General features: G+C 31.6%; 1 protein-coding gene and 1 long non-coding RNA gene across 2 annotated transcripts; one reads left to right on the forward strand and one right to left on the reverse strand.

Annotated features, from left to right (window-relative positions):
- Positions 1–568: 568 nt before the first annotated feature.
- On the forward strand, positions 569–2020 carry LOC114078079. The gene is made up of 3 exons (XR_003579600.1): positions 569–981; positions 1090–1136; positions 1662–2020. It is a non-coding gene; the product is annotated as an uncharacterized LOC114078079 (long non-coding RNA).
- A 10337-nt stretch (positions 2021–12357) lies between these two features.
- On the reverse strand, positions 12358–13332 carry LOC107025113. Its single transcript, XM_015225965.1, has 2 exons — positions 13159–13332; positions 12358–12753 (listed from the first exon to the last, which is right to left on the reverse strand). Exons 1-2 carry the CDS (start codon positions 13330–13332, stop codon positions 12358–12360), a joined length of 570 nt encoding a protein of 189 aa, XP_015081451.1.
- Between the last annotated feature and the right edge of the window lie 5905 nt (positions 13333–19237).

Consider the following 19237-nt stretch of genomic DNA (forward strand, 5'->3'; position numbering starts at 1 on the left):
TCAGAACATATTGACAAGGAAAACGATGGCCACGGGAAGTAAGGTGGGCAGCCTTATTCTTCTTCAATCTCAGGATACCAAACTCCATTATTAGTGTTTTCTTTCAGCTTCAAATAAAGATATCGAATTTTCAAATAAAATGTGAAATGTGGCATCTCTGTTTAGGCCATCCACACGTTTGTTGGTTAAATTTTATGCTCAAATCTTGTAATTTGTTGGCAAATATTCACTGATTTCCCCCTCTAAATTACCTTGTGAGTGTTGTGCAAAATCAAAGTCATAAAATTCCTTTTCAATTAAGCAGTACAAATTATTCTTCTCCCTTTGATTTAATTCATAGCGATGTTTGGGGACCTTCTCCAACTATATCTCGTTTGGGATACAAGTATTTCATTCTATTAATTGATCAAGTATCTTGTTTTATAGGAATTTTCTTCTTGAAACACAGGTCTGAGGTACCAAATACTGTCAAATTTTTTTATAACCTTATAGAAACCCAATTTGAGAAAAGATCAAGATTTTTCGTTCAGATTCAGGAGGCGAATATATAAATACAAACCTAACTATTTTTTTTAAAGAAAAAGGCATAATTCATCAGCGTTCTTGTCCATATACACCAGAACAAAATGGTGTGGTGGAACGTAATAATAGACATGTTGTTGAAACTGTCTTATCCCTTCATGATACTTCAAAAGTTTCGAAAATATTTTGGGTTGAAGCAATCCAAACATCTATTTAAATCATAAATAGACAATCATCCTCGATCATGAAACAAAATTGTCCTTATTTTATTCTTTTCAAAAAAAAATTGTTTGACTTTTACATCTTAATGTATTTGGTTGTGTGCTTTGTTCTTCTTCAAGGTCATGAACGTCATAAATTATCTTCAAAAGTCGTTAAATGTGTTTTCTTATGATACAATGATATTCAAAAGGGGTATTTGTGTTATGATTCAACACGTCGTTCATTATGAATCTCACGGTATGTTATCTTCTTTGAGAATTCTTCAATTTACACCAACAAAGACTCACAAATCTCTACTATGTATTTCCTGAATAAACTTTCTTCTCATAATGCTGCTTGTCGTAGCTATCTTCCTGCTGGTCCTTCGTCGACCATGTCCTCTACCATATCAGGTACTACGTATGACTTTGATCCTTTTTTTTTTATAATGATACTAATTTAGCGGGTATATATCACTAGGTCAGACATGCATCATTATACTTGACATTACATTCCATTGCATTGAACATACTTATTATTAGTGAACTTGATATAGTGTTTTGTTGATCTTGTGAATGCCTTTCTGCGGAAATAGTGATTGATGAGTATTGAGCTTGTTGTTGAGGATATGTAATTTGTTAAAGTGTTTTTTTTAAGACATTTAATTTGTCAAAGTGTTGTTGTTGAGGACATTTAATTTGTCAAAGTGTTGTTATTGTGGATTTATAATTTTTCTAAGTGTTGTTGTTGAACTATGTGTGATGTAAAATGTGAGTTGTTAGGTTGGACTGCTTTTTATGCAGGTTGTAGTTGTGGAGGTTCGGTTTAGGTGGTAGGAGTACCCGTATTTCATCCCCTTAGCTTGTGTTTAGGGATTTACTTGCTGAGTACCGTGTGGTTTGGTACTCACCCCTTGCTTCTACAATTTTTTGTTGTAGATTGCGAGCCTGGATTTCTGTGGTACTTATCATTCTCTTCTTTTTCGAGGCTTCTTGGAGATTTGTAAGGTAGTTGTTTGTCGTCTCAGTGGACTTTCTCTCTCCTTAGTTATGATCTTGTTCTATTCTAGAAACAAGTTCATTTGAGACTAGTGTTTGCTTTGATTCAATTGTAATACTTTAGAGACTTGTACACGCGACAACCACGTTTTTGGGGTAGTTTTAAGTTGATTGTAAAATTTCCGCATTTTTGGGTCGTGACATGTGAGAATGATTTTGGGGTCTTCTTTTGAAAAATTAATTATATTAGGATTGTAAAATAATTATAATTATATTAGGACACATTATATTTGCTAAAATAATGACTTTGTGACATTTTTAATAATTATTTTGAAGTGTAGATTTTTTATTAATTATATTAGGAATTTTGACTAGTTTGATAATTTTCGCTTTAGAATATCTTGAAATGCATGCCATACCCAGGGGCAGACCACGTAGGCTCCATGATGTCCAATTGTGATATATATAGAATTTGGACCCCCTAAAGTTTTGAATAAGGCGCAGCAGAGTTGGCAATAGGTGGTGCTATCCTACTCTTTGCTTAGGTTCGATTCCCTGCAAGGGTGTTTCTTTTTTCGTAAATCATTTTGACGTCTTGAATTTAATTAAGTAAATAGACATACATAATTTTAACATAAATGTTTAGTAGTAGACATACATAATTTTAACATAAATATTTAGTAGCTTGGTGGTCAAATGTGTCATTAATTGCTCCAGGAACCCAAGTTTGAATCTCGCTTCTACTAATTATTTTTTTCAATTAAAAGTGATTTTTTTTTTAAATTTTAATACCTTTTCATTGTGGAATGATATTTCCAAAAATTTAATAATTTTTCCTTGTGGGTTTTTTTCAATTAAAATTGAATTATTTTCTTAAATTTTGATACCTTTTCCTTATGTAATAAGATTTTCTTAATTTTTTTTAACGAATTACTTATGGAATAAGGTTTTCTTTCTCTTTAAATAGAAGATACAATAACCCAAATTATATCACCATATTATTAAAAATAGAAGCTCAATATTTCTATACGGTTGTATAGTGCCTAATGTAGAAAAGAAAATATTTCATCGAGTATAATTATACTAACATTTTGAATTATGTTTTCAATAGTACTTTGTTTTCATTATGTTAGTTTTGAATTACACTCTTGTAATTCTATTTTAAAATTACTTATATTTAATCAAATATTTCTTAACTTGATTATTTGTTTTGGTAGTTTAAATTATAGTTTATTTTTTAAAAAAAAAACTACTAAAAGTTTGGACACCCTTGATCAAATTTCTGGCTACGCCACTGGCCATACCGGTCCATGAACTAGTAGAACTGTATGTCTAAATTATGAGACATTACATAAGATAGTTTGGATAAAAAATGTTGATTAAGGGAGAATCCCATAAGGAAATAAAAGGAATAGGACTGACTTAGTAATTTCTGTAGACAATCTATTTTATGTTTTTCATTTTTACGGTTTTTTTTTATTACCGAAATTGTTGAAAAATATTGCTATCTCAAAAAAATTATTTTATATTCTATTATATTTGAAAGAGAATATTATTTTATGTCTTAAATATTTGCTCTCCTTAAATAGCCTTAACTAACTATTACTCCTCATAATAGTCCTTAAACTCTTTGTTACAGAACTTTTTTTACCGTTAGTTGGTTTATTATAAGCATTAATTCTTCATTATTGACATTAATCTTACTATCTAAGCGTTGGAGGCTTTAGCATATTGTATATTTCCATATAAATCTAGTCTTCCTCTATCACAAATAGGAAGTGAACAATATATATTTTTTTAGAGTAAATCTTCCTCCTATATATATTCTATTGGTGTGTTGGGTTTTGTTCTTTAAATTTTTTGTTAGTTTCTGATTCCTAGTTTTATACTAGAAATGTTTGTTGAATTTTGGTGGATACATCCATATCGGGTGAAATATTCTTAAAGACAGTGTTTTTTGACATACATCAAGCTATGAAATTTTCCTCTAAGACTTATTGGTGAAGTACAAGTTGCGGTGAATTCCGTTCAAGTGTTCGTCAAAAAAGTATTTTATATAAAAATTTACAACAATCTTACGGATATTTCAAACTTCAGTCTTACGGAAAATGAAATAATTTATGGAAAGTTGTATCGGTCATTATTTTGATTTCATTCAACGAGATAAAGGACCTGTAAATTCAACCAATAGCGACATAAAAAAAATAAATTTCTCACTGCTCATGTAGGTTGATTTATGAAGCATCATTTGAAAGTATTTTCATCTAACAAAAGATAAAAGGTATGTGTTCTGACCTTTTGTTTTTATTTTGCTCACCACGGTTATTTAGTTTCTCTTTGGATAATTGACAAATCATTAAATGATAATTAACCAAATTGGTCCTTATTTGAAGTAGTGTATTACTGTTAAATAATTTGAGGCATATACTCTTGTCAGATTAGCCTAACATTTAGATTGGAACCAAATTTTGAGGCATATACTCTTGTCAGTTCAAAAAGAAAAGAGAAAGAGATTAGCCTAACATTTAGATTTGAACCAAATTTTGAGTTTTATAATATTGAGATTTTGAGGTAAACAATTGATGTTGGATTGCTAGCAGTGGCGCAGCCAGAATTTGATCTAAGGAGTGTCAAAATATAAAGAAATAAAATCGTCTAGAAGCCAAGAAGTGTCAGTATCTAATATACATATACATAAAAAAATATTTTAATTCTAGCTATACAATATAATTTTCCGACGAAGGAGTATCGATCGACACCCCTTGACTACATGTGGCTCCGCCACTGATTACTAGAGATACTTTTCAAAGAGATAATTAGAAAGAACTAGAAATATTGTGCTAGGCCCTTGAGACTTGAAAGCATCTTATTTCATTAAATATATTTATCGGTTTCTTTTATTTAATTGAATGACTTTGCTTAATATTTTTTATTACCGATAATAATATAGCATATTATGTGAGAAAAAAGTATATAAAGCATGTTGTTTGATTAAGTATGCATTATCATTTTGGAAAAGTATAAAAGCTGATGAAGATATGTAATGATATTGTGTGTATATATTTTTAATGATTATTATTTGAGTGAGGTTAAATCAATCAACAAGCTCGTCATGTGAAAGAAGATTTGGCGAAATAATAATCCCTCCAAGTAATAGCGGTTGATATAAATTGTTGTGGTCATTTCTCAATTGAATTTTGTGGCTAATATGTTAAAGTGAAAGATTGGGTATTAGATAATTTTGGTGCTACAAAGCAATTTTGTGCTAAGTAACATTATTTTGTGTTCTCCACCCAAATTGAAAAATGAATAATGATTTTATATATGTTAGTTATTCTTGAACTACTTAAGTTCTTAGAATGGAAAAACTCTTCATATTATACTCACATCTAAAATATTGCCATCATTTGAGATTGTTCATGATTTTAATATTTATGCTAAATTTATGCTTATGAAATTATGCGAAAAAATTGAATGAAGTTTTTATTTGAGTTTGATAATGTGTTAACAAATGTTGATAGACCAATGAGTATTTTATAGTTGATTGATTGAGATAATTCTTGATGTAGACTTGTATTTATTTTATTTAATTTTGTTATGTTTTGGGGTATAGATTCGTATGTTACATACTAATTTAAAAACTTTATTGGATGTTGAAAAAGTTAATCCTCTATTATGAAATATTTAAAAGTGTAGGGGTATGTTGTTAAGGATGTCTTACATGATCTTAAGAAAACGAAAATAAGATCTAAGTTTTTAATTGTAAGCTAACAAATGTTGTATATACTTATTAGTGATAATCAATTGTGATTCAATTTAATGCAAGGTTGGAGTTTGGAAAAATAAAATAAAGTATTGTTGAGTTTTTAAAATGAGAAAACACATAAAAAAAATAATTGAACTTGGCATCACAATTTACTTTACCACTTAAACTATATATGCGTTTAAATACCCCTTGACATCTTTGAAGTGATTGTTTTCAACATAAGACTACAATTTCAGTCTCACAATTGCAAGTGTATTACACACGCGTCATTTCATTGCCACATCATTGCTACGTCAGCACCCCCTTGAAAGTATTTAAATTTTGAGTTCTTTTTAAATATCTTTGTTTCCTTTTATTTGTACAATCTTAGAAAGGTAAAAGATAGAAAAAAAATTGAGAATTAGTCCAAGATTATAAAAGTAAAATCTCAAAAATAAAATCAAACTCCATGGATCCGAAACTAGAAAACATTCTATTATTAAAGCACATTATCAAAATAAATAAATAAATAATACAGATTAAAAAAAATTAGTTTGAGATGAAGAAATTATAAACTTTTTATTAAAAAAAGCTTCAAGTTCATCACAGTCAACAAAACTTCCATAAGTAAGACCTCGAAGCAACAATAAGTTGTTGGCTTTTTCATTTTTTTCTTATTACTTCCATTGGTTGTCGAAAATGATATTGATCCTTGATACATTATCTTGAAAAGAGTCTTTCATAATGCATAAGAGGTACGACAAGTTCAATAATAAATAAATTGAATAATTTGTTGTACAAAAAGGGTACAATATATGATGAAAAATGTAAAAGAAGTTGGTACATTTTTAGGAATGTCATAATATAAAAATAATTAATTAGAATAAGTTGTTATGGAGTTGATTGGTGATTATACTAAGTGGTTAAGACAACTATTAGTGTGTATTCTGATTGGAATAAAACCAATTTTTATGTGACTAAATTATATGTATATGTTTGAGATGCAATGTGATAAAAAATACTGAAGTGAGATGAATTATTTACGTAAATAGTTAATGTCTAATCGAAGGTAAATCTGATCAATTTACTGACTAATGAAACATCAAGGAGAGTAAGACTTTTGTCATTTGAGAAGATCAACTATGATGATAATCCAACCTATGTGATAGGAGATACCATGAATTAGGTTCATATAGGTATTAACAAGTCATTAGTTGATCAAATAAGCACTACAAAGTTATGACCCTCCTATTATTTGTAAATATATTGCAACAGTCTCCAAGGCAAAGTGAGGATGAGTTAAGCTCTTAATCCAAGTCATATTCTTTATGGGTAGTATATTGCTATGTAGAATACACTTAATGATTGGATATATATGAGTGCGAAGTGGTGCCGCTTCTATCAAATTGTGACTAATTTCTGGAACTCTCATGAATATCAAGACACACACATGGACTTTTAGCACAAAACTGCGATAACGATAAAGATTGTGCGAGTATAATGTGAAAGAACAAGTCGTCGGACTTACAAAAAGAATTATTGATTCATGGAAGTTCTAGACTTCACAATTATTTTGTAAGTTTAATCGTATTCTACCTAGGTCTAATTCATACTTCATAGTCTACAAGAAAGGAGATTCGATGCATTAGTCTTATATGTTAAAACCCAACAAAATTCTTATTTCATTCGATTCCTTAATAATCCTTTTGAGATATGTAGGAGATTGTTGAAAAAATATTATTATCTCAAAAAGAATTATTTTGTATCCTATATTATTTGGAAGAGAATATTATTGTATGTCCTAAATATTTTCTCTCCTTAAATATCCTTAACTAGCCTCATAATAATCCTTAAACTCTTTGTTACAAAACTTTTCTTATCGTTAGGTGATTACTATCAACATTGATTCTTCATTATTGACATTAATCTCACTATCTAAATGTTGGAGGCTTTAGCCTAATGTATATTTCCATATAAATCTAGTCTTCCTCTATCACAAAGAGGAAGTGAATAATATACATTTTTAGAGTAAATCTTTCCATCTATAATCTATTGGTGTGCTGGGTTTTGTTCTTTAAATGTTCTTTAGTTTTTGGCTCCTAGTTTTTTACTATAAGAACTTGTTGCATCCTGGGGGATACACCCATATCGGGTGAAATTCCTTAAGGACAGTGTCTTTAGACACGCCTCATGCTATGAGAATTTCCTATAAGAGTTATTGTTGAAGTACAGGCTGCGGTGAATTCCGTTTATGCGTTCATCAAAAAGGTATTTTTAGTATGAGTTTACAACAGAAATGACCTTATATGTCTAAAATTTCTTGGTCAAGTTTTGTCAAAGTACTCAAATTTGTTGATGAAGTACGGTATGAATCCCACACCCACACACATGTAGTGTCAACAAGAATGCGGCAACGGAAGTAAAGAGTTCGAGCAACTTAGGTAACCACCACTCAAATGGTGAAATTGGAGACCTCAAAAGCAATGAAGAACTCACTAACTTATTGGAATTGCTGATAATCGTCATTATTTTGGTATGTTTCATCTATAACAAATTCAGATTGATATAAATTTGATACAACCTTAGAGATTAGGGGGTTAGTTAGTATGCGGGATGAGATACTCAAGGATATATGTTATGCTGGACTTTACATTGCTAAAAATAGTCCATGCAATAAGAAATTCCATGACAGACTGATAAATCCATGAAACACAAAAAGAAAAAGAAGAAAGACAATGTGTTTGGTCATATCTTAATAAAGGAAAAAAAGCAAAAGCCTTGATAAGTGACTTTGGATAAGTATTTTGCTAACATGCTATAACATTTTTGATTCACAGCAAGTATTTAAGTAACATGTTATAACAATTTAATTTACAATGTTTATATAACTTAATATGTTTCTTCATCCAAAATGAAAAGATAACAAGTATACACTATTAATTCAATTTACTCTATAGGAGGTTATTATTCTAATTTTCATGTTAACTTACACCTTGATATGATATATAATAATGGTTCATCCAAACACTATTAAAAATGCTAAAAAAACGACAGACATAAAATTAATGGACGGTGTCACTCCAAAAAGCGAGTCATTTGTCACACCATGTAAAAATTGGGTCCCGTCTTTATAGAAAAGCCAATGGGGAAAATTTTTGGGTTGAAAAACTTTTTCATGGAAACTTGGAGTTTCCCAACCTAGTCCAAATTTGGACGAAATATGAGTCAATGAAGTCTAGGGAAATTGGTAACAGTTGGGTGATTTAATATGAATTTGATCATATGAGTGGATAGATAAGTCGTTAAGGAACCCTTATGACTTTACTGAATTGAATTAAGGCGAGTAGAACTACCAAAATTGATCTTAGCGTGAACAGGTAGCTTCTGAATGTCGTTGGTGGAAGGTGTGTTGTGAAATGATGTCACGCCCCAAGCCTACATCCGGGACATGGCCGACACTCAAATATTTTCCTCAAATTCATTTTAGATCACGATACCTAGTATTAGTACTCACAAATCTAACTTAAAGAAACTTAAAACTCAACTTAAAGATATCAAAAACTCAACAATTCAACCCAATTGAGGAAACAACATTCAATTTCAAGAATCATTCAAGAACATCAATTTTCAAGCTCTTTAAGGACAAATTGCGCTTAACTAAACATGTTTGACATGTGGGTGAATGAAACCAACGCTATGAGAGACTCACATACCTGGTAGGATCAAAATCTATAAGATATCCGCAATCGAAACTGATCGTTCTTAAAAATTGTCACGCCCCAAGCTACCCCGATTCGGGGACACGGGACCTCGGACCACAAGTATCCCAAGCTAACCCTGTTGACACGATCATGAGCATGCTAAAGATAATAAATTGATGCGGAAGCTAAATCAGAATTAAAATTAAAGGATGTGGAATACCCATATACTATAACTGAGATATTTGAAACTAATGAGTTTAATAGAAAGAACATATTAACTCAATACTAAGCAGAAATTAACTATGTCTGAGAATAGCCTCTAACTAACTAGAAATGTTGGGACAGGTCTCAACTAAGTCTAGCAAAAACTGAAACTAATGGACTAAAATACTGAAATAAACTCATGACTATTGTCCTTGAATAATGAGGACTAACCATTGATTCTGCTGAACTGGAGATCAGGAATCGATCTAAGCGTGATCTGGATATTGAGAATTTGAACCTACATCACGAGAAGATGTAGCACATATGTGCATCATTACTTGAAAGGTACTGAGCATGTAATAGATAAAGCTGAAATAAAACATAACTAAACAAACACAAAAGCAATTATAACACGCTAAGACTGAATACTAACTCAACTGTAAATATGGTCAATGCAATAGAGTCTGATTGAATAGTGGGAGCTACTAATAACCGATAATAAAATCACATGAGCTAAATATGGAGTCTGATGTATACGTGATCACTAAACTGATGCCCACAGAGGAGACTTTAAAACCTACTTGACTAGTAGTTCTAGGACTATTTGGGTACGCTCAATCCTAGTCCAACTCGTTATTATGCTACTCCCAATGAATTAAGTTATTAACATATTATGAGTAAATTTCGGTAAATACTAGATAGCTCAAAACTGAACATGCAAACTGATAGTACAATAATTTATGTGATAATGATGCATTAATAACTGAGACATGTATATCTGAAATAACTGAGTAATAACATGGTAATCTAATTTGGAACATATAACTAACTAATTTATGGTAATTTGATGAAGTTCTAAAAACTCTAAGTCTAGTCATGATACGAGAATCAAGAAACTGACTGAAAACTAGGGATCTAATGGGTGAAATGAACCCACTAGTGAAATCTCACATACCTAGTGATGAGATCCACGGAGAAATCTTTTTAGATTTCGGGGCTGGAATTGATGGAACCTTGTTGTGTTCTTGAACTAGGGTTCTTGACCTTTTTCTTCTCTCTTGCTTAATTTTCTAATTTTTTATTAATGATTTGACTTAGGTAAGTTTTAGTTACGTTTCTAGGCTTAAATGACTAAAATCTCACGATTTAGGGTTTAAAAAATGTATATTAGTGTTAAATGAACTAGGACAAGACCAAAAGACCCCTGAAATAATTAATTTCGAAGCAATCGACGACCTGGACTGACGGACCGTCGTTTGAGTCTGTTCGACAGACCTTCACTAAATGGGCATAACGTTTTAATCGGAGGTCAAAATTTATCAAACTCGGTAGTTTTGGAAAGATAATTCAATTATCTATGATAACATAGGTAACAGGAAAACTAATTCATTATGTACTAAAAGTTATGATCATTTGAAGTTGACCAAACAACATTTTCCCCCTAACTGACATCTAACCTTCACCTACAGTCAAACCTACGGACCGTAGATCGAACGACGGTCCGTGCAAGTCGTTTGTAGTTCATGTTAGAGGCTGGGTAATAGGAGTCTTGATCCAAGGACACAGACCATGGACTGTAGTATGACTTACGGGCCGTAGGTCTGTTCGTTCGTCGAGACTTTTTCAATTATTTTATAAGTGTTTGGGAGGGCTACAGTGGTGAATCACGGACCCACAGTACAGGCTGTAGATTAGATTACGGTCTGTAGATGGTGACCATCAATTGCACCTGCAATTTTTTTATTAAAATTTAATTTCTGGTCTGTTTTGGATACGGGGTGTTACATTATCTTCCTCTTGGGAACATTCGTCATCGAATGAAGTCTAAACTAGCTGAAAATAGAGGGAGAGTGCTGCAATACCTACCACTTAACACTAAGAACTGAATTTCTGACTGAATGGAGTTCCAAGAACATGCAAATAAGCTGAAAATGCAAGTACAAACTGGGGGAACATGATTCTAAGGCTGAATTCACGCATGTACGACTAAAAAACTGAAGAAGAACTATTACCTCAAGCTGGAGTGGAATCGGAAGGAAAGAGGTGATGATACTTGGCTTTCATAGCTGCTTCTGCTTCCCAAGTAGCTCCCTCTACGGATTGACTCCTCCACAAAACCTTGACTGAAGCGACTTCTCTGTTTCTCAACCTTATAGCCTGACGGTCAAGAATCTCAACTGGTACATGCTCATAGAAAGACTATATTTCACCACCACACTCTTTAATAGCACTACAGAGGCTGGGTCACCCACACACTTCTTCAAGAGTGAGATGTGGAAGACTGGCTGCACTGCTGCTAGTTCTGCTGGTAACACTAACTCATATGCCACCTTGCCAACCCTTTTGAAGATCTTGTAAGGGCCTACATATCTAAGACTAAACTTCCCTTTCTTGCCAAATCTCATCACAGGAAAACCCAATCATCAACTTGGAACTCTAGTTCCCTTCTACTTACATCTGTATAAGATTTTTTAAAACGCTGGGCTATATTAAGTCTATCTCTAATGAGTTGCACTTTCTTCATAGCATAAAGGACTGAATATGTCCCTAATAAAGTTTTTTCACCTACTTCAAATAATCAACTGAGGCATAACAGGCATAAACCCAGTCCAACCAAGAATGACATCAAAGTCTACCATGTCTAACTCAATTAAATCAACCATATACTCTTCTGATTGACAGCAATGGGAAAATCATAATAGACTATCTCTACTAAAATGGACTCACCCACATGTGTAGAAACACTGAATGGTTCACTAAGTCGATCAGGAATATCAAAGTTCATAGCAATATATGGAGCTACAAAATATAAACTCGGTCTTGGGTCTAGCGATGTATAAAAAGTAAAGTCAAAGACTTGAATCATACAAGTGACAACATCTGGTGAATCCTCTTGCTCTTGGCAATTATTGAGAGCATACCAACGATTTGGTCCTCCGCCAGTACCGTAATTAGCTCCTCTAGGAAGCCCTGTCTAGTTGAGCAACTAATGAAGACTGGCTCTATTTCCACCATTACCATTTCCTTGCTTGTTCCTTGGACACTCTTGCATGAAATTCCTAGTTTGACCACGATTGAAACAACCATTGGAGCCCTCACGACAAACACCAGAGTGGTTTCTACTACACTTGGCGCATGTAGGAGGTTTACTACCCCCTTGCGCTACATTACCCTGTGAATATGCAAATTTAACTCTAGAATTCTGACCATAATACTCACCCTTGTTTTTTGCAGGTGCACTAGCAGATGATAGAGCAGGACCCTTTCGTTTCTGTTTGAAGGATGACTGGTTGGCATTACTCTTTTTTTGCCTGGACCCATTCCCTGTCTTAGGTCTTTTGTTCTTGAAGTCCTCCCTGTCTCTTAGATTTTTTTTCTCTACCTGATGAACATAGATCATCAACCTCTAGATATCCATGTCCCTAACAAGCATTGCTTTCCGACCTTATTTTCTTGAAGAACGACCCAATCCAGCAACAAACAAACTCATCCTACTCTTCATGTCCTTAACCATTTCCAGAGTAGAACGAGATAGTTATGTGAACTTCAACCCATACTCATACACACTTCGAGAATCCTTCTTAAGTGTGAGGAACTCATGTACCTTAGCCTCTTTCAGTTCTCGGGGAAAGAAACACCCCAAGAAGGCCTCCTAAAATCAAGCCCAACTTGTAGATGGTGCATCTTCATCTCTGCCCCCTTTCTATGTATCAAACATAGTTCTAGTAACACCCTTGAGTTGATAAGAAGCTAGATCAACTCTCTCAGTGTCAGCAAAATGCATCACCTCGAACACATTTTTCAGTTCCTCAATGAAGTTCTTTGGATCCTCAGTAGTGTTCAAACCACTGAAACTTGGGGGGTTCATCCTCAAGAATTCACGAATCCTTGAAAATTCAACCTCCTTTTGTCGAGCTCCTCTCTGTTTCCCAGTTTGATTGGTCACAACTTGACTGAACATCTTTACAGCCTCACGGAACTCAACATTGGTAACTTTTCCTTGGGGTTACACTTCAGGTGCATTAGTTACCCTTGTTCCTTTATATTTCTCCTTGTTGGACGACCTCTTTCTGCTCTTCGTGGAGGCATGATTATCTGAAAACACGTGCAAGCATGAATTAGAGAGAAACTTTTTAGAGATTAAACTCTAGCGCTAGAAAACATTATGAAAGAAGTGAAGAAATTTCTAAATGTTGCAGCCTCCTAATTGTAGATGTGGCGCACTTCACACCGATATATAGGACTCTACAGACACGAATTTATAGACTCCCTAGGTAACTTTAAATTTGTGTTTTGATACCAAGTGTGTCATCCCCGATCCTACACCCCGAACGTGATTGACACTTAAATATGTTCCTCAAATTCATTTTAGATCCTGAATCCAGCATTAGTACTCACGAATCTAACTTAAAGCAACAACAAAACTCAACTTAAAGATCTCAAAAACTCCACAATTCAACCCAATTCAGGAACAACATTCGATTTCAAGAAATCATGCCAAGAACATAAACTTTCAAACTCTTTAAGGACAAATTGCGCTGAACTAAACATTTTTGACTCGTGGATGAATGAACCCAATACTATGAGAGTCTCACATACATGGTATGATTGAAATCTTGAAGAAATCCGCAATCCAAACCAATTGTTCTTAAACACTTTTCCCTTTTCCTTTTTCTTACATTCTTTCCCCAAAAGCTCCAACACTTTTTCTTAGCGCGTAAACTAAACTAACTCAGTTTTTACCCCTATTAATTTACTAAAAAATGGATTTAATTAATTGGGTAATGAATGACTATATTATCCTTTTAATTTCCTGATTGGACTTTCTTAATCCAGTAGTCCAACTTTCAAATGACATAACTCACTCATCCATACTCAAAATTTAGCAAACTCGGTGGCATCGGAAAGATTGTTCCAAGGTCTATTCAACCATATATGGAAGTACATGTAACTCATCCCGAGCTAGAAATTTTGGTTGTTAATGTTGACCAAAAACTCACTTTTTCTAACTTAACTAAATTTCCAGATTTTTATTTCTTTCCAGCAATAACTGTTTCCAAATTTCAACTTCTTCTTAGTTATTTCAATTTTATGAGATGTTACAAATGGGGTCTTGGAATTATTAATTTTTCTCACTGGTTTCGTGCAAGCCACTGAGGTGGAATTTCTGCCGCCATGGCGGGTCAGATGCGACTTAATGTTTAAGTCGTAAATAAACCCTCCAAATGTTTTATTCTGTAATTTTTGAACTTGAGAGTTAAGGAACGAACCCAGGGCTTTGCTTGATTGATTTCCACCATTCTTGAGGCTGAAGGTAAGATTTTCACTCGCGGAATCTATTTTTCAATCTGTAGAATGTAATCTAACGGGTAATTATCAATCCAGAAGAATTTTGATCTGAAAATTATGGTGGAAAAAACCCTAATTTGGATATGGGGATCAAGGGTATGATCTAGGGTTGATAGAATTGTTTGTAATTCAGGTCATTAGTTATTTTTTATTGAGTCTCGTGTAATATTAATCGTTTGTAGACCAAGAACAAGCGGAAGAAATCTAGAAAGGGAAGAATCAAGTTTCTTAGGGGATACAAGCTACATTTCGAGGTAGGTGATGGTTGTGATTCTATGCTTGTGTGAGGTATATTTGTTATTGCCTGATTGTAGTACGTGTATGTATGTGAATGTTGCATTATTAATCACACTTATTGTAAATGAGATAGGTGAATGATGAATGTCTTGAATCATGACTTAATCGTATGAACTTGAAAATATACTTGTGATTGTGATTGTGGTTTGTTGAATGGATCGGGTGTTGTGTTTCGACACACTAACTTGGATCTATTGTCACGTTATGGCATAATTATGGGATCCATTTTCACGTTCCAGCATAAGCATTGAATCAGGTACTATTGACATTCCGTGAGAGGGCGCAACGTCATGGTGACTCACTAAAAAAAGGGTGCCACCACCTAATTTTAGAAAACCAATTAATTAACTTAAAAGAATGTCTACGAAAACAGTTGATTCTATTCAAGGGGTTCATGTTATTTTGAAGAAAAAGTGTGAGGCATCTTTCGAAATCCACAACTATGGTTCCCGACTGAGTTCATTTTTTTTCCAAAATTGAGAAGGAGATAAAAACAATATACAAGCATAAGAAACATGTGATCTTTAAAAATAATACTAAAATAAAACAATAAATATAAGAAAAGTCCTAAGTTTGTAACGTCAATAATATACACAATAAATGAATATAGAGTGTAATTCGTACTTTATTCAAATGACTTCATTGAGAAGCAACTCCGGGTACCTGTAAAAACACTTAGTAAAAGTATTTGGAATGAATAAATATGAACAAAAATAAATGAATCGAATATTAATTGAAAAAATAAAAATATGTCTTATTAACATGGGAGGCCATGTAAATCGACTATACTTCTTCATCGGGGTCAATTTAACTAACAAAATATATGAACATAAATTAGATTTCCATCTTTTAACATTAGGAGTCTCCAAAACTGACGGAGAGATTTTCTCATTGGCCAATAAAATTAATACTAATAAGAATAACAACAAAAATAAAAATGGCAAAACAAACCATCTCCAACCCCACTCTATTTTACTCTTCATTCTCTATATTTGGAGAGTAAAATAGAAATGGGCTCTCCAACCACCCTCTAAATTCACCTCTCTATTTCACTTTTTCATTATTTTAGTATTATTTCTATTATTTTGTGGTTAAAATATTATTTTTCTTATAAGACCATGAATTATATCTTTAGTATTGGTAACTCATTTAAATGTAATATAACATTTTAAAAAATATATTATTTAATATATACTACTATCATTCCAAATTAATAATGTTTTAAATTTTTTAATATAGTTTGATATCATTATTAATTTTCACTATGAAGAATGCACAAAATTAAAATGATAAGATGAAAATTTTAATTTAAAAAAATACAATATATGACAAACTAATTTAAATACAAGATAACAATGCATGACATAATAATTTTATCGCATTAATAATTTAGTAATCTGGTAGATCATTTTTCAGATTTAACAATATTCGGGAAAAAAAAATACTGTATGATCCACATAATTAGTGTAATTGTAATTTCGATTGTGCTTGTTGATTTTTTTTTCATTTATTCGTAGTTCTTGTCGAATTTAAATATCGGATTTGAACAATCATTAGTTAGACATAAAATGATTAAGGATAAAAATATTTATTTTGAACTTCGTAACGCATTAATAGTGAATTTATGAAAGCAATGTAATAATCTTGAAATTACAGTATTATATAATTATATTTCACTAATAATTTCGCTTTTATCTGAATTGTCCATTAATTTGTATATTATATAATACTAACTTGTAATTTATGTCGTATATAAATTTAGGAAAATACAATTTTATATAAACAAAGAGTTTGAAAAAATTAATTTTTATGTTACATGAATATTGTATAAAGTGATTATTTGGAAAAAAAGAGAAAAAAATATGTATTATAAAATCAGAAAATAAGAATGAAATAAATTTAATAATATAATATTGAGGAGGGTGAAACAAAAATTCATATTTAGAGAGTAAAATAGAGAATTGGGTTAGAGTTGATTGTGTGAAAAAATCAAGAACTCTATATTTAGAGAGCAAGATAAAAATTAGGATGGGAGATTCCCTAAGGGAAACTCCATAATAGCATTAATGGTTAAAATAAAAATAAGAACATCATGTGTCATCACAAATCAAAATGGAGTTTCTGGAAATATTTTATCACTTACAAACGAAAAGAGAAAAAACATAAAGATAAACTAAAATATACAAATGATGAAAATAAATCAAGAAAGTTGAAATAGTAACTAAATTAGGAGCTGATAACCACAATAATGAAAAAATTTGCACACCATCAATATAAAATATTATAGAAGTATCCAAATTAATATTCCCAAGTCACTAAATAGTAACGAAGGGATCATCAAATTAAAAATCAAATTCGAATAGTCGCACACATTTATCGAAAAAATAATAATGCATGCTAAGAGTAAGACTCAACATGGTCCAATCAGAACAGTAAAGGGTGTTTGGTATAATATATAAGAATAATGTTAAAGAGAGTGTATTAGTAATGCTTGCATTACCAATGCATGTATTAGTTATATGCTTGTATTAGTTGTATATATATTATTTTTATGTGTTGTTTGGTATGATGCATAAAATAATAGCATGCATTGCATAAAAATTAATTTACAAAGATACCCTCCATTATTATGGTAGAAAAGAAGTAAAAAATATTGCGAGGGACAATTGGGTCTTTAATTATGCTAACGCATGCATTAAACTCATTGTCTTGCTAATACCTAGAAATTCACGACATTAGCAAACACACCCAAATACACAATAGAATTTATAACTAACGCAATCATTAGTTATACTTAGGTTGAAAAAGAGTACCAAATAAAATACTAATAATACACAAAACTAATGCATACATTATTTGTTTTATACACTCTACCAAACGACCCACCGTAAAATATTTCTCAATAATCACATCGAACAACCAAAAAAAATACGTACACACATATATACAATTTTGAAAAGGAAAAAAGGTCACCTTAGAGGAGCATTAAGATTCCGTTTGGATTGGCTCAAAAAAGTAACTTTTTAAAAATAATTTTTTTAAGTGTTGAAGCTTATTTTTAAAATAAGTAGTTATGTGTTTAGATGAAAGTGTTGCAATTTTTTTAAAAAAAATTGTTGATGTATTTGGCGAATAAGTGTTGGTAAACACTTTTTTTAATAAAAATGTCTGAAATACCCATAAAGATCTTAACACGATAAAAGCTGATTGACTTAAGATTTTTATACTTAAAAAGTTGTAACAAAATTAATTTATATTTTACATCCATAAGTAATTATATTTTGCTATCATTCACATATTTCTTTATCATTATAAATTATTTATAAGAGGAATATAAATATATTATTTAAGTTAATTTTATATGCGCAACTTATTTGTAGATTTTAAAAATATATAATTTGAATATATCAAAGGAAAAATTTAAGATTTATTTTAGTTATATTCATAAGTAATAATAATTGTCTATTATTCACATATTTCTTTATCATCACAAATTATTTATAAGAGGAATATAAATTTATTATGTAAGTTAATTTTATATGTGCAATTTATTTTACATTTTTAAAATATATAAATTGATAGATCACTTGAAAAATTTAAGATTTATTTTAATCTCATTCATTACTAATAATAATTTTCTCTCGTTCACATACTTCTTTATCACCACAAATTACTTATAAGAGGAATATAAATTCATATTTCAAAAATAAGTTGTTTGATTCAAATACAAATATCAAAATGACAAAGAACACTTCACTAGTATAAAAGTGGAAATACTAAAATAATACATACATCAAATGTTACCAATTTCAAATAGCAATCATGTCACGAAGCCCCATCCAATAAGTATGTCACGACCCAAAACGAGCAGCGAGTGGCACCCACACTTATCCTACTATGTGAGCGAACCAACAAATCTAAACCCCAACATAATGCGGAAGACTCAAAATCTTATTAATAAAACCAATAAATAAACATTCTAAAATATATTACTTATCATCCCCAAAATATGGAAGTCATCACCACAAGAACATCTATCCTCAAATTACTAAATCTAAGAGTATTTAAGAAACTGAAATAAGTAAATGAATGGTCCATGCCCGAACTTCAAGGACATCAAGACGTGAATGAGAGAATCCAGTCCGAGCTAGGAACAATAGCTCACCCTGAAATCTGACGTGCTGAAGACTGGCTAGAGTTGCGGACGAGACGAAGTCACT

Source organism: Solanum pennellii, chromosome 7 (assembly GCF_001406875.1).
Source record: "Solanum pennellii chromosome 7, SPENNV200".
NCBI classification, from domain to species: domain Eukaryota; kingdom Viridiplantae; phylum Streptophyta; class Magnoliopsida; order Solanales; family Solanaceae; genus Solanum; species Solanum pennellii.